The sequence below is a fragment of the Cynara cardunculus genome (assembly GCF_001531365.2).
Source record: "Cynara cardunculus var. scolymus isolate 2C chromosome LG 2, CcrdV1, whole genome shotgun sequence".
In the NCBI taxonomy this organism is placed as follows: Eukaryota; Viridiplantae; Streptophyta; class Magnoliopsida; order Asterales; family Asteraceae; genus Cynara; species Cynara cardunculus.
The window spans coordinates 67,559,189-67,580,859 of NC_037529.1; the positions used below are offsets into that span (position 1 = coordinate 67,559,189).

Sequence of the window (21,671 nt, forward strand, 5' to 3'; positions counted from 1 at the left end):
ATCTATAAATATATATATTATTAATTTTCTAATATTCAATTAAATACTTAGTATTTTTAATAAAAAAGGAAAAATAAAAAATAAATGGTTTATTATATGATAAATTCGAAAATTGTGAAAGAAGAGTAATTAAATTAATGGTGGAGTAACGTGGGTTATGATTTAACAAGTGACAGGGAGGCCACGTGGCTTGATTCCCACCAAACAGCCTGTTAATAGTGATTTTTAGTACTTTTGGAAGGCCATTTAATTTCCATTTTCTATTTTTAAAAATAATTAAATAAAAGAAAATGCATTCCATTATTCGATTTATAATTATAAATAATAAATTAATTAATGGAATATGTCCACCTTCTAAAATTAAACTCTACAGAAACTGTGTATCACAAATCACCCATACTACGTGGGAACCAACTTCTTCAATAATTATATTCCTTTTGCATTATTCATTTTTACATAAATTATATAATAATAAATAATAATAACAAAAAAAAAATACGTGAAAAAGATAACAATAATGAAAAACTGAGAAATACTCTTATAATCGTTTATATGTATGGTATGTACATGGACAAACAGATTATTGGAGGTGTTTCATGGTCATAATTAGAGGTGCTCAAAAGCCCGTATCAACCCAATTCAATCCAACGTGAAATAACTCAATTCGAAGTAATCCGATGTTAATTCGAAGTAATCCGATGTATAATCGAGTTGTAAAATTTTCAAACGGTACGTATTGGGTTACTATTATTTGAACCCAACTTAACCCGATGAACCCGATATCCTTATGTTTGTTGGATTTAATATAATTGTTGAATTTCTATTAATATATATTAGACAATTACACTTTCATGTATGTTATTTATATTCACATATTTTTAATTTATTCAAATCTATATATACGTATATATGTTTAGTAACTGTGAACATATGTAAATTGAGAAAATTAATTAAATGTAATACACGTAAGAAGTATGGATAAGTTGTATCAAATGGTTGATATTGAAAAAGAAATTACGAGTAAAGAAATAATATATTCAAGGTTAGAAAAATATTTTAATGTACTAAAGTATCAACGCGACTAACCCGACCAATCCGTACGATTTGGGTTGGGTTGGATTGCACTTTGGTTTGAGTTTTGTTGGGTTAAGATTTTTCAAATCGCAAGCATTGAGTTGAGTTGTTCAAATGTCTTCAACCTGATCAACTCAACCCATGAACACCCTTAGTCATAATACATTTATGCATATTATGTACAAATGTATAAAAAAAAAAATTACTTGTATGTACATATACATACCATACAAATAAACGATTACCGGATGATGGGAAGGTGGAAGGTGGAAGGTGTGTAGTTCTAGAAATGGAGGTATAGGACTCCCTGACACAAACGATGTCGTTTAGTGTCACAATTATATTGGACTCTAATATCTTCCATAGTCCTTTATTACTACCCCCTATTCCCATACATACACACACTTAAGTTGTGTACCCATAAAAGAGGATCTGATACTTTATTATAAATCAACAATAACAAATTTATGTAATTTTAAAAAACATATTTTGTAACGTTTAAACTGGTTGAATCAAATTAAACAAACCGTTTTTACCGGTTTCACGGAAGTTTGGTCCGTTCTATGGTTTGAATGTTCTTTTGAACGGTTTGGATTGAACCGACCATCAAAATACACATGTATTAATTACATTTAGTTTTTGTGTTGTATGTTTAACTTTTATAATTTAATTTAAAAAAAATTCGTCGAAAACATTAAAATATTTGTTTCACTTCTCAATTGTCCGTGTTTTTAATTTGACAAAATTCTGAAATCCGTCAAAAAATCAAAATTTAAAATCATTTTTCGACTTGCTCAATGTTTGTCCAAAATCCTAACCATGGACGGACCTATGTATGTGGTGTAGGTGGCATGTGCCACCATATTATTTCTCCGCCGGTAAAAAAAATTAGGTTTCGTGAACGATGCAACCGTATTAATTTGTTGTGTGCCACCGTATATATTTTGAATCTACAACGAAAACAAGTTTTATCTGGTATAGTTAGTTGGCAAGACTTTTATTCCACCCCACACCCAAGTCCGAATCATGTTAGTGTCATTTTCTTAGTCAAACAGTGCCACTGTTTGAAAAATTTTCGTATATTTGTTTCTTATAGTCAAACGTGTCACCGTTTAAAAAAAATTCTATGTTTTCTTTTCTTATGGTCAAATGGTGCCACCGTTAAAAAAAGAAAATCTGGGTCCGTCCCTGATCCTAACTATTGTTGGTGGACTTGTTTATTTTTTTTCAATTTGCTAAATGTTTTTTTATAATTCGATATAATATGTTTTTTTAATAATGTTATATTGGTAGAAATTTCATTTAAAACTCATTACAAGCTTAAATCGCTTAAACTGGTCAAATTAAACCAACTTTTTGTGGTCTAATTTGACCGACTTGGTTGTCAATTTTATGTCCTAACGTCTGTTTTCTTTCCATGGAATCAATAAAAACACTATTGGGGGCATGATCGTGCTCGTTATGAAGAAAATGGAGGTTCCAACAACATATATGAAGAAATGGTACAAGTCTAACCGTTGTGAGACTTTTAAAACTTGCCCTTGAACGTAGTCGAGCCGGGCAGTGGCGGATGCATGTAGAAGTGGTTGAGGGTCCTGGGCCCCCAACAAAATAAAGTCTATAAAGCCCATAAAATTTTATTTTACTTATAATTTTTACCTTTATATGATTGGGCCCCAATAAAATAATCATGAGACCCCACTACCAAGTCCATAATTCATTTAGCCTTCCATTTCCAAGTTCTACGAGGCCACGACTTCACCTTCATCCAAGTTCCACGGCTGTTGGCACCTGGTTGTACATCGCCATTGCTTCTTCCTGGTTCCTGCTTTCGCCTTCCTGCACATCGCTACAGCGACTGCTCGGCTGCTCCCTCCCTCTTCCCTCTTCCTGCTTCTTCCTTGCTTCCTGGACAGTAGTGCACCGTGACCATGCACTGCCCACTGTTTGTTTGTTTCCTGTGGCTACTCCAATTTGGGTAAAAAGCTAAAGTTTTGATTTCCAATATTTAATTTTTAATGACTTTGATTTTGTTGTTTGCTTCACAATTGGTGATTTGGTGAATGCTTTTGTTAGGTTAATTTTGCAATTTTGTAGACAAAAGGAAATGTTATGTTGATTTTGCAATTTTGTAGCCAAATGGAAATGTTAAGTTAATTTTGCAATTTCGTAGGCAAATGGAAATGTTACTATTGATAAAGATAAACCATTGATTTTTATATTGTTATTATTATTGCTAGAAAAAATGGAAAGATTTTTTAAAAAGGAAAACATCAACACCTGAATCAAGCTCTACTCCTTCGATGCTTACGAAATTGATTTGAACGATCTTCCTTGGGATCCAGCCAATAGGAAAAAGATTTTGGAGTATTTTATCTTATACCATATACCCCCTACAATATATTTTTCTGTATCCGCCACTGGAGACGGGTAGAGATTGTCCTAGAGTGTCGAGTCCATAGAATGATATATCTTGCTCTGATACCATATAAAAATATACGTAAAGCCTCGTTAGACAAAAACACATACAAATTTGAATAAAATTACAATATTCAAAAAATTATTGGGAAAATACCAAGGAAATTAAAACCAACCAAGACCTACCAAACCCGTAACATGCTACGCTCAACCTTGGTTCAAATGAACCATGTTACGAGTCCTCATGGACCGACTCATATCCTTGTATGTTCAAAAAAGAACAAGAATTTGGAGATGGTTCGGGCCACCATACCCAAGTGGTGAAACCAAGCGAAACATCCATGTGGTTCGAACCCTTTCGTTTCAGTTCGACCCAATCCACAAAACTTCGTTTCATACGGTTCAAGATTTCAACAAGAAACTTGCCGAAATTGTAAAGAAAGCATACACATATACTAACGAGTTAGGACCGTCCCCAATAGATATAAAAAGGGATTTTTCAAGTTATCGTCCTTTGGTTAAACGACCTTTTGTCATAGTGACGAACCCAAAAAAGATTTTAAACGGTAACACAATTTGACTATATATATATATATTCACAAGATCTGTATAGATTTGTTGGTTGGTCTTGTTCTAGAACAAAAAGAATCCATGTTCAAGTCCCGTTTTCAGATTCTTTTAAAAACATAAAACGTATATAAAAACACCAAATTTTAGCTGAAAACTAAGATATTTGACAAAAGTGGTACTCGAACACGGGGACTTTTGTACAAAAACAACAACGTTTACAAACTCCACCGTAAAAGACTTATGCCAATAGTTTAGACCTTATAACAGGTTTGAGAATAATATTCCCGTACAAAAGATTGTCCGAAAAACCTGTCAGAAAAGTTCATGGATTTAAAAAGCAGTTGTCAGGGACTCGATAAATCGGGTTCAAATTTATCCCATATGAAGGTACCAGCTTGGGAGGCATAAGACACACCATCTTCCATAGTTTCCCATGGTGGCTCAGTACCATATTCAGATAAGCTTTCGTTCGGTTCGAAACCATTCAGAACTTGATCTTTACTGGACCCTGGTTCGGACCCGTAACTGTTGTTGAACAAAGATGGTTGTGAAGATTTGGGGTTCGACATTGACGGTGAAGACGGAAGCGTGATCGTTTGTTTTTGATCGTTGACGAGAAGATGCGGGAAATTGAGACGGGCTTGGTGTCCTCTTAACTTGAAAGCCTCAAGATCATATGCCAAAGCGGCTTCAACCGCGGTATCAAACGTACCCAACCAACGTCTGCTCCTGCTACGAGGGAGACGGATCTCTCCGACCCATTTACCCCATTGGCGTTGCCTCACCCCTCGATACAGCTTACCCGGAGGCTGCCGCGGGTCCATTTCCTTGTTGTCTGGTGTAAAAGAGATCATCTGTCGCTTCTTTGACGGGGTCGGGATTTCAAGATTCACAGATGACTGCAGGTTGTGATCATCGAGAGAAAATGGGAACGAGAATCTCGATTCTTGCTTTCTGATCTTCGTACCAAAGAAAAAGGCCGAATCTTGAACCGGAGTCCATGGTTGCTTGCCCTTGTTCTTACCATGATCTGCAACCTGTTCCATAGTTGTGTTAGAAGAGTAGGAAAGTCACAAGATTTAAGCACCCTTTGGAGGCGAAGGAAATAAACGTAGGCATGCTGAATAGTTGGTAAAGATGTCACTCTCGAGGACTTACGACTTTCTTGCAGATTGAGATGGGGATTCTTTATTATGACTTGATGTTCAGCACTCAGGATGATGTAACCATATGACACCACACCCAAACAGTCACTAAACAAACACCACATCTTTTTAGGTATCTACAGTTGATGACACACAGGTATCGGTGAAGTTCGATGGTCATGTGTCTACGTCCCAACTTAACCATCAATACTTTTACTTGACGTGCATGTCTAGGCCACATGTGATGCAATCAACTGATGCTAACTTGGAAAACAACATGCTTAAGGGGATTAGGCTGCTAGTCCAAAGAGCTGCTCGAATGACATTGGGCAGTTGAGAAACGAGTAGTCATTGCGAATGAGCAAGTAGGGGGCGGCAAATCAGTTGACGGAGCGGCCAAGGACGAATGAGTTATACAGAGGTGTGAATAGATTGAAAATATGTGTATATGAAGAGCATACATGATAGTGTAATTGTCTAACATATATATTAATAGAAATTCAACAATCATATTAAATCCAAGAAATAAAAGTTCATCGGGTTGGGTTGAGTTCAAATCATAGTAACCCAATACCTACAGTTTGACAATTTTACAACTCGATTAGACATCAGTTTGTTTCGGGTTGAGTTATTTCGCGTTGGGTTGGATTGGTTGGGTTTTTGAAGACCCCTTTACTAATGTAATATGCTTAAAGCCTATTATCGAGTTTGGCTGTTGGTACCTAAGTATAAAAAACGGCACACATAATTATAACATACGAGTCAAACTATGTTTTTACAACGGTCAAAATATGAAATTGTAATTTGAAATAACGGTTATCACAATGGTAAACCAATGGTATAACGATCCCAAAATAACGGGTCATATAATAATTAGAATTAATTGGGTTGCATTGGTTGTACAAATGAACATGGTTGCATTTGATATATACCACATATATATATATATATATATATATCTATATCTCAACATATTTTATGTATTTAATTATAAAATATATAAGAATAATGATGTCCAAGTCCAAATAAAAATAATCCGAAAACAACATAAATTATAGATTTATATGTAAAAAAGAATATAAATCATAATTTAAAATAAAATAATATGAACATCTAAGAATGGTCTTTACAGGTTTATAGCATTTACGTGGTTTTCAGATCTCTTAAATAATCCGATATTTTTTGTGTTGAATAAATACAATTGTATAGTCAAAAAAGATTTTTTTTATTTAAACAAAATATCTCGTTTTAAAGAACGATATATAAAAAAATCCAACCGTACAAGATATCAAACTTTAAAATCCCGTTGTCATCTCTGAGCGTCATTTTCTCCCTCTACATCTTTGTCGATGAAACCAGTGTCGTAGTCATTAGTCTGTTAGCGATGGTGATTAAATGTGGATTGACAGGGAAAACAGATGTTTATATCAAACTATGGAGAAATATTACGAGCGAGACCATCTTTACTGTTATCTCTTACAGACAGTAAAACATCAAATCATTTCATTTCAGATATATGCACTACACTTTCAAGTTCCCTGTTCACGTATAAAACATGTAAATTGTAATACGACTTCTAAAAATCATGTCGACGACTTTTGAATGGTCTAAAACTTCTGTAAAACACCGAGATCTCGACTTCTATGAGTCTGGGTACATACAGATCTTCTAAGTACTTATGATAACACCTTGTTGTAAAGTATAAAATGTTATTTATAGCATGATATACTATTTGTGTTGGGACAGGGATACATATGCTATTTTATTATAATCTTACGGCCTTAAGAATTATACAGGTTTTGTCATATTGTATTAATGACTTCAACATTACATTAACTTCATCACAGTCGTACCTCTTTATACCTTTTTCATATAGCAGCTTCAAAACTGATGGGATCTAGGTATTGTATTTCTACAACACTATATGGTAACACATGCAAGTATACATGTGTCAACACTATCACCTTCAAGTAATAAAATGGTAAGAACCAAGTATCGTATTCTATAAGGATATGTATCTTAAGTTGCAAGATATCGAGTTGAAAGACTAACTTCAGATGACGGATTTGAAAACTTTGATTGAATATGAGTTATTAATTGCAAATAACATAATAAATAAAGGTAGCATGAGTGTATGACTTTTGGTGAGACATAAACACAAATTTCAATGGACAAGCAGTCAGCCATAACTAGTTTCACCATCTATTTTGAGGGATTCCTCTCAGACTTCCACCATTACACTATATTATAGTTTTCAGCCTATATTTCTATGTGGTATCAGGACCAGAGATAATGATGAACGGTGTTATCAAAATACATGGATAAATAAATCTTTTTGTTAAAAATCACTCTCTCGAGCCAATTTTCATATCGTTCAAGTTGGCGTGTGTTCTATGTAGTTCATCTCTGAATCTACCGCACTTTAACACTTTAACATGTGACCAACCTGTCGAGAATTAATTAGTTTGAAAGATATAAATGACAAGTCTCCTTGTCGGCAAGTCTACCTGTCATATCATTTAAGTTGACGTGCATTTAATGGTTTATCTCTAAGACCATGACACTTTAACACTTTCAAAGTGTTCAACTTGTCAAGAAAATGTCATTGATTTTTATAAAACTTAAATGAAATAGTAGAACGTTGTTATTGCAAAACGTCTCATTTCCTTCGGTTTAAAATCTCACCATTTGTCTCACACCCAAACTATGGAATTAGCTACTCATAAGGAAAGTAATGACAAGGAAAGTAAATAACGAAAAATAAAGACATAAATATAAATTACGGAAAGTAATTGACTTAATGTAAAGAGCGAAAAGTAAAGAACAAACTTAAAAGTAATTACGAAACTTAAACTGCTTCAAAGTCTAAAGAGAGAAATCAGTTTTGGAACTAATTTTAGGATTAAAAAAATACAAGAACCCAACCCCCCTATTTATACAAAAATAGGGCACAAAAAGACAAAAATATTATCTAGTGGGTAAAGTATCAAAAGTCAACACACCAAGTACACTTAAAGTAACTAGATTGTGACATAATTCTAACAAGAGTTTAACAATCTTTAATATCAAAAGTCTTCGGTTCTAGGGCTTTTAGAAACAAAAAGGATTAAACATCTTAACTCATTAATCCCTTCAAAAAGCCGAATTCCATCAGATCCCTGCTGCTGAAATGCTGCAGCATCAAACAATTCCACATTTTTTTTTTCATTTTAGTCTTCTAATGATATAAAAGACAAGTAAATCACACATTTAACTCCATAATTAATAAGGGAAAAATGAAATAATAAAATTACTCAAGATTGAGATAAAAGAAAAATAAACTAGCTAAAAACTATAAAATAAGTGCTTTGTACATTGAATTCTCAATGTACATCAAAAACACATTTTAAACACCATTTGAGGTGAAAGTCAGTTAAAATACATCTTTGATTTTCTTATATAGTTGTATCAGCTTTCACTGTACACCTAACAGTCTAATTTGTACCAGTGTAGGGCTATTGATCTTTTGGGTCAGTACTTAGTCCTATGCCTCCACTATACATCTAATTTCAATAAGTGTACTTCTACACTTACGTTCTGAACGTAATCCCCTGTCTATTCCTTAAATATAAATCGTATAATATTTTCTTTCTCTATTTTATCATCTCATATGTCAATATTTTATATTAACTTCATGTATATCTTTATGGGTATTACAGTTGTTCGTAAGCTCAAAACCTGGTCCTGGTCAGATCTCAGAGTTCGACCGGGTCGAAATTTTAAGGGCAGGACTAGACCTAAACCCAATTTAAAAAAGTTCAGTTAAACCTAAAAGAATTTGATGAACCCAAAAAAACTCATTTGAAAAACCTGATCGGGCTCTTTTCAACCCTAAACCTATCCCAAGCCTACAATAAGCCTACGTCTTTTTTTTACTATTGAAACTTGAAAGCGGGCTAAAAAGCCCAGGCCCAGATCCAAAAGCCCGAGCCTTGTACATCTTTACCTTTTTACATAGAAAAAATATTTGAAACTATCGAAATGCATAATGAACGTTTTTTTCTTAAATTTAACATTTATCATAAAATGTAATGTTTTTCAAATCTGTTTCAAATCATTTTTGGGGTTATCTCATTTTTGGAGAAAAAAGCGTTTAATTTCCTACTTTTTTTTTTATTTTGGAGATACTTTTGGGAACCGGTTGGAGCTTAATTTTAGTTCAAATTCTCCATTTTGGAGGATCTGTTGGAGATGCTCTTAAAATACTTGACAGATCCAGTTTGGTTAACAATATAACTAAAACAGTTTAGAAAATGTTTGGCCTGGTTTATACCAGTTCGATTTTGATAAGGTAAGGATTGATTAAAGATTGATGGTCTAGTTTACTCTGATATGATTTTCTAATTTTTATAAGATTTTTAATACATGTTTAATAATTATTTAATTACTATTACGTATAGAGGTCTTCTTTTTGAGAACACATGAAATTGTGATAGTTTTGAGAATTGATGCATCATGTGCTATTTCACATGATTTTTTTCATCTATGTCTTGGATTTAGTGTATTGATTAACATATATTTGTTTCACAATGTGAACACTTTTTATGTGTTTGTGAAACAAAAAAATTTCACATTATGAAACAAATACTTATGAAACAAACACATTTGAAACAAATATATGTTAATCAATATATTAATCCAAGCCATATATGAAAAAAATACCACGTGAAATAGGAGATGATGCACCGTTCTCAAAGTTATCACGATTTATTGGGTTCTCAAATGAAGGGTTGGATTCTGATGAGAATAATAGTTAAGGTGAGAAACGTAAAAAGTGATCTCCACCTTAGAATGAGATGCATCGAGAAGGATATTAGGATAAGATGCATTGAGATTCACCGAACCAATCCCCATATCAAACGTGATTCATGGGTGAGTTTGAGATTAAAGGTGATTAAGGATCCAGGTCCCTTCTTACGCTTCTATTTTAACTTTTTTTCTCACGCAATCTTTTGCCTATATATATATATATATACATATACATATACATATACATACAGGGGAACGTTCAAATAAAAACCACTCAATTTGTAAAAACCGTGAAAACCTCATTCAACCAATCATAATTTTTCATTTTTTTGTAATTAGGAGATTGATTAACCATTTTTATTGTGGAGGGTGTTAATCATGAATATTATCATCTTTATTATTTTAATTTTAGAGAAATACATGAAACAGTTTCATTAAAATTTTATTAAATATTATATGAAACAATTTCATAACCATATATGAAACAAAGTCATCAAAAAAAGTATTATATGAAACAATTTTATAAGATTAAACAATTTCATGAAAATTTTTCATAAAATTAAACAATGAAATCGACGTATGAAGGTGGTTTGTACGGTTTTTACAAATGAGGGTGATTTTTATTTGAACGCTCCCCTATACATACATACATATATATATACATACATATATATACATATACATATACACATATATATATATATATCATATATATATACATATACATATATATATATCATATATATATACATATACATATATATATATATATATCATACATATATATACATATATATATATATATATATATATATATATATATATACAGGGGAGCTATCAAATGAAAACCACTCCAATTTGTAAAAACCGTAAAAACTACTCTCATCCGTCAATATCTTATGAAATTTTTTCATGAGATTGTTTAATCTTGTGAAATTGTTTCATATAATACTTTTTTTGATGAAGTTTGTTTCATATATGGTTATGAAATTGTTTCATATACTATTTAATGAAATTTTAATGAAACTGTTTCATGTATTTCTCTAAAATTAAAATAGTGAAGATGATAATATCCATGATTAACATCCTCCACAATAAAAATGATTAATCAACCTCTCATAATTAGAAAAAAAATGAACAAAAAAATGAAAAATTGTGGTTGGTATAATGAGGTTTTTACGATTTTTATAAATTGAATGATTTTCATTTGATCGCTCCCCTATATAGATAGATATATAACCTCCGTTTACAACCTACTCCTAAACTGTAAGTTATATCATCTTTTTCTAGTTTATTTTTATTCTGTTTCTATTTTTTTAGTGGGGTCTAATAAGATGGCTTCAAAGTTTGCAAAATGTGGTCAAATTTATCATTTTGGCCTATTTTTCCAATCAGTTTCATATTTGGTGTTCCACCCAAATGCCACTTTTTAATCTATACTATATTATAAAATATTTGATAAAAACTCTTAAAAATCATTTTTTATATATAAACTATTGTTTATTGATGCATTTTACTTAAAGTTCAAGATTACAAGTACAATTTTATATAATAAAAAATTTGAATTAAAGAAATTACACATTATATATTTTTTTTAATTTTTATGATATTTTCAAATTTATATTTTTAAAGAAAACAATATTCTTTGCTCAAAACCACATAAATATTATAATATCGATAGAGACCAAAAAAACAAGGAATAAAACATTAAAATCGATATATATCTCGCTGCATTATGCGAGTACCCTTCTAATTACTAAAAAACTACAAAAAGAATGTTGAAAATAACAGTTAAAAGTGTAAAATTTTGAAACTTACAAGACATAAGGCTGGAAGTTATTTTGAGATTGTCAAAGGGGCTTGTTTCATAATAAGACGGAGTGGGACGTGTGGCTCAGAGAATTATAGCAGATGGCTACGAGCCACGATGCTCAAAATTTAAATAATAGGGTAAAGTAACATAGAGTGAGTCTGAGGATGTGAGTTTCATACGCTATTTCAAAATTCAAACGTATGCAACGGTATGTTCTAGTAGCACTTTTATAGTAATTGTTGTGATTCGAATAATTCAAAGGCAAATTAACACATTTCCACTGATGATGATACTTATGTTTGAAAATTTAGTGCCAAATGTGCACGTTAACAGTTTTTTAGAACGTTCAGAGTATACATAACAGAAAATTGCTTTTTAATGGTACACACTACAAGGGAAAGTCAGATCTAAGAGTTGGAATTATGTCAGGTATCTTTCAATCATAGGGATGCCTACTGAAAGCTCTCGTCGAATGGGAGAGGGTCTCGATTCCGAGAAAGGTGTAGGTGGGGTCGACCACAATTACTACTGGTCATCCCATTCAAGACCATTACGACCGTAAAATCTTGAGCGTAACAGAAAACTCACATAACGGATACAAGAGACTGCTTCTGCCTTCTGTCATCAAAACACTTGGAAACCATGTGACGTAGTCAGTTTTACAATCACAAACATATAAAACATACATTATTAATATGACATAACAAAATGCTTATACACCAATCAGAAAATAGTTTCAAATTCGAAAAATTCTAGTATTCGTTCGATTTCCAAAATATAAATACGAGAAATTGCTTTCAGTTAATCGTCACACCAAGTAGATCTGTTTTATTTCGCGTACTGGTCATATTCACTAATTAGACTGATATAGTATGATGTTAACGCATCACATGTACGAATCTCAAGTATGTATGACTCACATAGTCACATACTTCCACCGACACAACCCTAGTACAGAGGTGCACACATCATTTTTGTACCAAAATACAGATACCACCCTCGGTACTTCACATGGCACCGTCTCTTGTCCATCCATGGCGTCGACATCCCAGTGTTCCCCTAAGGCAGATTCAGAGGTGCCAGTGGGCGTCCATGCAATCACTAAATTTTTTCTGATGCAATATTTTTTTACCTGTTGTCTTAGAGTCGACTTACTAGCGTTTTTCCTTTCATACAGAACATTTTTAGCACTGGTAATAACTCATTATTGTATCTTAACGATCAATATGTAATCTTTTACGTGACATTGTAATAAAGTTTACTTCAGTATTTCACGTACCATTTGAGAGTTCACAAAATTGAAAGAACCCTGAGAACTACTGCGTGTTTGTGAAACAAAAAAAATACATGTAAAACAGTTTCATCTTGTGAACCGAAGACATATGAAACAAATATATGTTAATCAAATACATTAAATACTAGTCGTAGATGGATAAAATTCATGAGTATAAATACTTTAAGGTAAAAGTTCTCACAGTTATCACAATATATGAGGTTCTCATTTCATTAATCTTCTGATCCATGTTATGTCCAAAGTATGTATTTTAACAAAACAAGCACGATTTGATGGCCACGACACAGTTCTTATATTTAGAACTAGAAGGGTACTCGTGCAATGCATCGAGACATATCTCGATTTCGATGTTTAGCTTTTAGTTTTTGTCTTTACCGATATAATACGGTTTTATGAGATTTTGAGAAAACAATAATGTTTTTTATTTTTGAATGAAAATATAAATTTGAAAAAAATTATATCGATATTAATATCAAATTAACTATTTAATAGTTCTCGTTGTTTTGGTGTAATTTTTTTAATTCAATTTTTTTTAATTATAATTTAATTTAGATTTAATAACAAAGTAATTTATTTTTGATTTAATAATATAGTTTTTTTTATAAATATAATTTATTAACCATATTTGTTAGAACTCAATGATTATCTTAATTATATTTTAGATTTTTTATATTTAAAATSAGATGTTTATTCTGTATTTCATTATGTTTATCCGCAATTAGTTGTTAAAAATGTAGCTTTAATAAGTTGTGCTTTCGTAAAATTTACTTATAATTTTGAATTTTAAGTAATATGTATCTATAAACAGTACTTCATGCATAAAAAATGATTTTTAAGAGTTTTTATCAAATGTTTTATTTTTAGAATATTTGTGTCAAATTATCATATAGTGTTAATATTAAATATAATATAATTTATTTAAATATTTATAGCCATAATTAATATGCATACCGTAAATATTCGGGTCAAACCGTGAATAAAACACCACGAAATGTCAAAATAATAGTCAAACTGTATCGAATTTATAAGTCCAATGGTAGTATTTTAACAAGTTTCATGGTGTTTTCTATAAGTCCAAATCGTATATTATCCAATCATTCTTTTAAATATAACTGTATAATTACAGATAATACTGTATAAACACTGTATTTTTATACATATGACATATAAAAAATGGTTTATAAGTCTATACGAGTTGAGTTTGTTAAGAAAATTACCCGGTTATTATTTTCTTGAGCTGAAATGTGTATTCCATTATATAACTTCTACAGATAAAAAATAGTGCAATTGCATGTAAAAAATAATGTACTTTAACTTGATTTCTATTTTGAGTAACATACTTTCAAAACTTTCATTTTGGTGTCTAAGATGTAAAATTTTAAACATTTAAGTACCTGGATAACCGATTATCATGTTGATGTGACGAGTGATGTGGTATTCAACTCAGTTTTATTCGCTGACGTGGTTAATGACGTGATTTTTTTAAATATAAAATTAGTTTTTTTTAATTTAAAATTAATCTTCAACTAGTTATCCGACAGGGACGGACTCATAATTTTTTTCAAACGGTAGTACCATTTGACTGTAAGAAAAAAATATAGAGAAAAAATTTCAAATACTAACACCGTTTGACTATAAAAAAACAAATATACGGAATATTTTCAAAATGTGACACCATTTGACTAAAAAAATGACACTGTCAGGATTCGAACTTGGGTCTGAGATGAAATAAAAGTCTTGCAAACCAACCATACCAAATAAAAGTTGTTCTTAATGTAGTTTCAAAATACATACGGTGACATACAACAAATTAACACCGTTGCACCTTTCACGAATCTAAACTTTTTTACTCTTCGACGGAGGAATAATACCGTGGCACGTGCCACCGTATGCCCTATATATAATAGGTCCGTCCACGTTACCCGGAGTACTTAAATATTTAAAACAATACATCTCAGTAACTAAAATGAAAGTTATTTTTTCATACAATTTGCCCTAAAAAATACAGTAAATATAATAATATTTAAATAAAAATTTAATTACCAATGATTTAACAAGATTCACGTGTTTATTTAAATGTGGACACAAAATGCACGTATTTCTCTAAATATGAACACAAAATGGTTGAAAGTAGAGTGATTATATGAAGAAAACGTCTTTGAAGGTTCTTTGGAAATTCCATTTGAAAAAACATTCAAACCCTTTTTTGTCGAGTTGTCCCAACATTGATTCATTCAAGTCTTACCATTTTCAAACCATTTTATTTTATATTTTAAAGTTTACTGCTTATTATTATTATTATTATACGTGTACAACTTATTACAGCTCCATGTTTAAACTTCATATAACTAACAGATAACCAGCTAAAAACCCAGTTCAGGTATATACAAGACAAGAGCTGTGACGTAGTCGTTGATCCCCAGGGAGTGACGAAATATCCCATTTGCCCCACGTTTGTGTTCAACACTGATATCCCATCTTACAGTCCCAGTTTACCGGAATGAGTGATTGCCGTTCTCTGACAGTTACAGTCCAACCTGACAGTAATATTTTACGTCTTCGTGCATTTCACGCGTACACAGATAAGTCTTAATATTCAGATTTGAGTCTGACCGTGAAACTGGTCTTTGTAACGAATATGACATGAAATGACTTGGAAGTCCCCTTGAGGATTTTGCTATGATAATAATTCCAAAATAAATATTCTTAACAAAGTCTCCCGACCAACTATAAATAGAAACCTACGAAACACCATTTCAAAATCGAAATCGAACCTGAATTGAAATAGAAATCTTGCAACTTTCCTACAACAGAAACTAACCATGCAACGTTCAGCCATGTTAAACACCATCAAGCGCCAAATGGCATTCCAGAAAACCCGACCCGCGGTCCAGCCCGCTTGCGACGTTTTCATAAACCATCGTGGGGTCGATACGAAGAGATCGATCGCCTCTTTGCTCTACCATCAGCTCGTGTTTTCAAGAATCCCGTCGTTTCTTGACAACAAAAACATGAAGCCCGGGGATAAATTGTTTGAGAATATCGATAATGCGATATTGGGGTGCAAGATCGGGGTGGCGGTCTTTTCACCCCGGTATTGCGAGTCGTACTTTTGTCTACACGAGCTTGCTTTGATGATGGAAACCGGGAAGAAAGTTATTCCCATATTTTGTGACGTGAAGCCCTCTGAGCTTCGGGTCTCGGATAACAAAATATGTACTCCGTCTGAGACGAAAAGGTTCGGTTATGCCCTTGAAGAGGCTAAGCATACCGTAGGACTCGCGTTCAACACAACCAAAGGGTATGTCTCGATACTTAATTCATATTTCTATTTTATTCTGTCTCAAAATAACTGTTCATTTTTAGAAGTAAGTACATACTTAATTTCCAATTATACCCTTAATTATGAGACAGTGAAACTATATGTTATTAAGGGTAAAATTGTCATTTAATTAATTTAAAGATACAATGATTACACATTTCTAAAATTGTACATCTTTTTCGTTATAGACGTTTAACGGTTTATATAATGGTAATTAATATTTACAGGAATTGGGCGGACGTGGTAACGTATGCAGCGGACATGGTGAAAGAAAGTTTGATCGAGATCGACAACGAAAAGTACCCGGCTCGTCACACCCGAATCTTATAATGAACACCATTCGTACGAACCAATAACGACATTATTTACAACGATTTTTTATTTCTTTTATTGACAATAATGCCCTTTGTAAGGAATATAAATTTGGGAAATGTAAATTAGGTACAAATCAATAAAAGTATTTGCACATTTTACATAATGTTCGATGCTCATTTAACAAACCAAAGAAACGATATATAGTTGTATAAGAATTACAATAACGTAACAATCGTACGTTCACTGTGAACACGGGTAACGATTCACAACATATAACAAACGATATTGCGCAAATCGAACATCATGTATCGGTTCGGAGTGGTGGATGATGATCCAAGCTATTGTTTTTCACGAAATCTTGATACCATCTCGCCGACAATTTGGGAACCCGTTCGAATGTTTTGTAGTCGACATAATATAACCCGAATCTCACATTGTAGCCATACGTCCATTCATAGTTGTCCATTAATGACCATATAAAGTAGCCACGGACGTCCGCACCATTCCTGTTATCCAAATAACATTCAATCTTCTTTTGACTTTCTCATGGTTAAATTGAGTACTTATTAAGTACGAAACTGAAACAACCATGGTTGAAATTTAAGTCGTAATCTATCTAGTCGTATTTTCTACCGTAGTCAATCTAGTCACGGGTTTTGTTCGTGATGACTCGATGTGTTAATCGTCAAATTTCAAGACTAAAAATAGTAGGTTTGACTTAAAAGTCAAAAGGGAACCGGACTCACCTTATGGCTTTGGCTAAAGACTCGAGATATGTTTCGTGGAATTCGATTCGTTTGATGTCGTTCAGAATCTCATCAACTTCTACATCCTGCACGTTTGGTGACGAATACCCTACAACAGAAAGAAAAGCATCAGCGATATAAATCAGAGATGCACAAAAAAGCCCAAGCCTGAAGCCCGGCTCGTCCAGAAAACCCCAGGCCTAGTGATCCCAAAGCCCCGTCTTGGCCAGGCCTCAAAGCCCTATCAGACCCGAGAAAGCCCGATCGGACCTTTTCCAACCCCAAAGCCGGTCTGGACTGACCCAGGTCTTATGCATCTCTAATATAAATAACATAAATCATGAAAACATATATTTTACTCTTTGGGGTAAAGGTCAGTTCTACATACATCCGACCAAACTTACCATTTTCGGTAATAAACATCGGTAGGTTACTGTACCGAGTCTTGACATAGTTCACGATTTCTTCCATACCTCTAGGAACGACAAAAAATCTTGGCATCGATGTCTATTGAATGCAAAATCATTCATTTTTAGTACCTAATTGAAAGAAAGAAAATCTTGAAACAGAAATCCATATATATATATATATATATATATGTAAGTATATATAGAGTCAGGTTCATACGAGAACAATAACTAAATAAGATAATAAGAAAACCATAGAATCACATGTGAATTTACACTAAAATCACGAGTAAAATCACATGTGATTCACGCGACTCACCCGCATATCCTTGGGTCGCATGTTAGTGTAAAATCACATGTCATTTTGCATTTGATTTGGTTGTTTTTGTATTCTGTTGTTTTGTTACCGTTCTCGTTTGAATCTCCCTCTATGTATATACATACATACATATATGTACCGTACTGGTTCACCGATCAGCTGGCCATCACGCTCTCCAGTGATTTCCACGAAAGCTTTGATTGCACGATCACAACCATTTAAGCAGCTAGAATTGGTACAATCCTTGGCATATATAGCTGAGTAATGGTTGATTCCAATGAAATCAATACTGTTTTTCATTAAATTCTTTTCCTCCGGGGAGAATCTCGGTAATTCGCTGCCATGGCATTCACGCATTTCTTGAGGATAATCCCCAAATATCGGCGGATCAAATGACCTGTTTGAATCACGATCGTAAGAAGCTGAACGAAAAGATAGCAGCTTTTCCTTCTTTTTGGTAAAGCTAGGAATAACTGCAACAAAATCGGCTTTATTGGACTCTGAATATGTTTAATGTCCTAATAGACTGCTTTATAGGACTTCAATCCATAAGACCAAACAATTGTGCGTCTTATGCAAAAATGTTATAATAAGTTTATAGAATTGTTTGGTCTCATAAACTCAAGTCCTATAAATCAGTCTATTAAAACATTTAGGGCCTGTTTGTTAGCAGCTTAATGGGACATACAGCTTATGTCGTCAGCTATACGTAAATGTTTGGTAGTGGCTTAATGATATAGAAAGTGGCTTATTCAATAAGCTTCTAGGGGGACTTTATGCAGAAAGCCAGTTTTTTTTACAAGCCTGCCCCCCCCCCCCCCAAAATAAAAAAAATACGCTCCCTCCATCTATGAAAAAACCCTTTCAAACAAAAAAAACCTTCCTAATATATACCGATAGATTAATCCATACAGACAACTTTATCTATACATGAGTTAATGAAAAACCAACCAAACAACCCCTTAGACATATTTGACGTCCTATAAAGCCGATTTTGTTGTAATGAATGGACAAATAAAGATTACCAGCCAATATTGAAGGTCATGGCTCTTTCTGCAGCTTTTCGATCGAAATCGCTGTCCGTAAGTGGTTCATACATGAAACAGTGTGCAACTAATCCTATCGATCCACCTTGTTTCGGCTGCACGATTAAGTTCTAAAGATTACAATTCCTTTTTTTCTTTACAAAAAGGAATTAAGAAGTTACTGAAATTGCCTGAAATCTTTCATGATATAGCTTTGCAGCCTTCCCATGGGCCAATAACATGTTGTGCATAGCTCGAAGAGGCTCGACATCGGAATTGCCGGCAAGACAGTTGCCGAACGGCTGTGAACAGTGAGCCGGTGGATACGTCCCCTTTTCGTAAGACATTTCTGAAACCAAGTTTGGTTCATTGATCGTCACCCAGTACTTAACTCGGTCTCCAAAACTCTTGAAACAAGTTTCAGCAAAAAGTACAAAGTCCTCCCTGCAAGAAATTGAGATTCGTAATAAGCTTACGAGTTTGGTACACACACGGAACTGGACGGGACTAAACGGACCGGATAGGCGAAAGTGACGAGAGGGCGAAAGAATGATGGAAGTTTCTAATTTGACAAAGGATAGTTTAGTAATTTGCTTAATTCCGTCACATGTTATTTTTGTTCCACCTATTTTGGTGGGACAAAAAATGCATTTTTATCCCCCCATCTTGTCCCAGTCAAGTATAGAGATGCGGGCCCGGCCTCCCAATCCCGATTTTCAATGAGCAAAAGAAAAGCTCAGGCTTTTTAGGCCCAGGCCCGACCAAGCTTGGGGTTGAAAACTTTCGAGCTTAATCAGACTTTTTCAGGTCGGGCCCGTCCACAAAATTTCAGCCTGATCAGGCTCTGAGGCCTGGCTTGGACCGGGCTTCGGACTCGCTAAGCCCACGCTGTCGTGTCCCAAGTATCAAAAGATCAGAATACCAGATAAGTCTGTTTTCGCGACTAAAATAGAAGCTTAAACATACTGCATTTGAGTGTCGAGCCAAGACCCGTATTTACGTTCGAGTTCCTGAGGGAAATCTTGATGGTGGATCGTCACGAATGGCTCGATTCCTGTATAACTCGAGCTTATTACTCAAGATCCATGAATAATGCTCAACCAAGAAAGGTTCTTGAATCCAATAAAACTGGAAACAAGTTTTACACTATTCACATATGAATACCAAACTCAAAATGCATCAACATTAACCTTTGAGTACAAGATCATCGATGATTTCGTTGTAGAACATGATTCCCGAAGGATTAACTTCACCAAATCTCCCTCCTAAAACGGATCACAGTATACAAAACATCATTCAAACAATCAAGAACATATGAATCAAAAGCAAGATTAGCAGGTTTACTTGGTAGAATTCTAGACCAAGAAATCGAGAATCGATACGATTTTAACCCAAGAGAATGCATCAGTTCAATGTCTTTCTGTAGAAAAACCCAAAATCAAATCGAGATAAAAACAACTGTTCTTGATTTTATGACAATCGGGAAGCAAGTAAAGATTGATTACTTTAAACAGATGATAATGATCATCTGCAAAATCTCCATTCTCGCCGTTTTCTCCACACCCTAACAACAATGGCTGCAGTTTTAGTAACATTAACTAACCATTATTCATTAATGAATAGAAACAAAAATGAAAAGGATATTGACCATTGCCATTGGAATGACAAAATACATCCCAGTTGCTGAGAGATTTGCCATCTTCAAGATAAGCTCCTTCGACCTAAAAAAGGGGGGTGTTTTAATGGCGAAATGCGGGTTAAAGAAAAGGGAAAGAAGAAACAGAGAAATATTACTTGATAAGCAGAAGTGGCTGCTCCGAATAGAAACCCAGGCGGGAAATCGGATCTTTTAATCGGGTTTTCTTGTTTGGATCTTAATCCACCGCCATTGATGGAAGCTTCAAGAATTGAAGAAGATGCAAAAATGGCAAAAAGGAGATAAATTGGTAGTGAATCCGTTTCCATTTCGTGAAAGTTCAAGTGATCGTAGATATCTGATCAGCGGTCCCCTCACGCTTTTGATCTTGAGAATGCCATGAAATATCTGAAAATCAATTTTGTAATGGAAGTCAGCGGGCTGGGGGTGGGATGGTCTTGACTACTGACTAGAGATGGCCAAATGGGCCCGGCCCGGCCCGGGACCGCCGGAGGACCGGGACCGGGACCGACAAAGGACCGGACCGGGACCGGGACCGATAAGGACCGGTTATGGGACCGAAAACCGGGACCGGTTAAGGTTTTTGGTAGTTTCGTGGGACCGGGACCGACCGGGACCGGGACCGGTTATGGGACCGACTATGGACCGGCCCGGCCCGGCCCGAAAATTCAATTAATTTTATAAATAAATATATTTTTAAATAATTTTATAATGTATTTTTATAAGAAAACGTAATTTTAATTATATTAAAACGCATTTTTAAAGTGTATTTGAGTGA

General features: G+C 33.8%; 3 protein-coding genes across 3 annotated transcripts; 1 reads left to right on the forward strand and 2 right to left on the reverse strand.

The window, feature by feature from the left end:
• Positions 1 to 4,310: 4,310 nt before the first annotated feature.
• Positions 4,311 to 5,108, reverse strand: LOC112506345 (ethylene-responsive transcription factor ERF054-like). Its single transcript, XM_025110353.1, has one exon. The coding sequence runs from the start codon at positions 5,106 to 5,108 to the stop codon at positions 4,407 to 4,409; it is 702 nt and encodes a 233-aa protein (XP_024966121.1). The 3' UTR covers positions 4,311 to 4,406.
• Positions 5,109 to 15,924: 10,816 nt separating this feature from the next.
• Positions 15,925 to 16,754, forward strand: LOC112506346 (disease resistance protein LAZ5-like). Its single transcript, XM_025110354.1, has 2 exons — positions 15,925 to 16,403; positions 16,652 to 16,754. The coding sequence occupies exons 1-2, from the start codon at positions 15,925 to 15,927 to the stop codon at positions 16,752 to 16,754; spliced, it is 582 nt and encodes a 193-aa protein (XP_024966122.1).
• Positions 16,755 to 16,861: 107 nt separating this feature from the next.
• On the reverse strand, positions 16,862 to 21,224 carry LOC112506784 (beta-glucosidase 18-like). The gene is made up of 12 exons (XM_025111055.1): positions 21,031 to 21,224; positions 20,885 to 20,957; positions 20,742 to 20,800; positions 20,581 to 20,656; positions 20,427 to 20,501; positions 20,203 to 20,290; positions 19,428 to 19,680; positions 19,237 to 19,352; positions 18,356 to 18,608; positions 17,890 to 17,992; positions 17,486 to 17,594; positions 16,862 to 17,245 (listed from the first exon to the last, which is right to left on the reverse strand). The coding sequence occupies exons 1-12, from the start codon at positions 21,199 to 21,201 to the stop codon at positions 17,041 to 17,043; spliced, it is 1,581 nt and encodes a 526-aa protein (XP_024966823.1). The 5' UTR covers positions 21,202 to 21,224; the 3' UTR covers positions 16,862 to 17,040.
• Between the last annotated feature and the right edge of the window lie 447 nt (positions 21,225 to 21,671).

What these genes read in the sequence shown, in the direction of transcription:
- LOC112506345 (XM_025110353.1), bottom strand. Translation starts at nt 5,108, where the DNA reads ATGGAACAGGTTGCAGATCATGGTAAGAACAAGGGCAAGCAACCATGG.
- LOC112506784 (XM_025111055.1), bottom strand. Translation starts at nt 21,201, where the DNA reads ATGGAAACGGATTCACTACCAATTTATCTCCTTTTTGCCATTTTTGCA. An exon ending in CAGCCACTTCTGCTTATCAA is followed by an intron (nt 20,958 to 21,030) that starts GTAATATTTCTC and finishes CCCCTTTTTTAG; the next exon opens with GTCGAAGGAGCTTATCTTGA. An exon ending in ATGACCTTCAATATTGGCTG is followed by an intron (nt 18,609 to 19,236) that starts GTAATCTTTATT and finishes TGATTCAAACAG; the next exon opens with GTCATTTGATCCGCCGATAT.
- LOC112506346 (XM_025110354.1), top strand. Translation starts at nt 15,925, where the DNA reads ATGCAACGTTCAGCCATGTTAAACACCATCAAGCGCCAAATGGCATTC. An exon ending in GCGTTCAACACAACCAAAGG is followed by an intron (nt 16,404 to 16,651) that starts GTATGTCTCGAT and finishes TAATATTTACAG; the next exon opens with GAATTGGGCGGACGTGGTAA.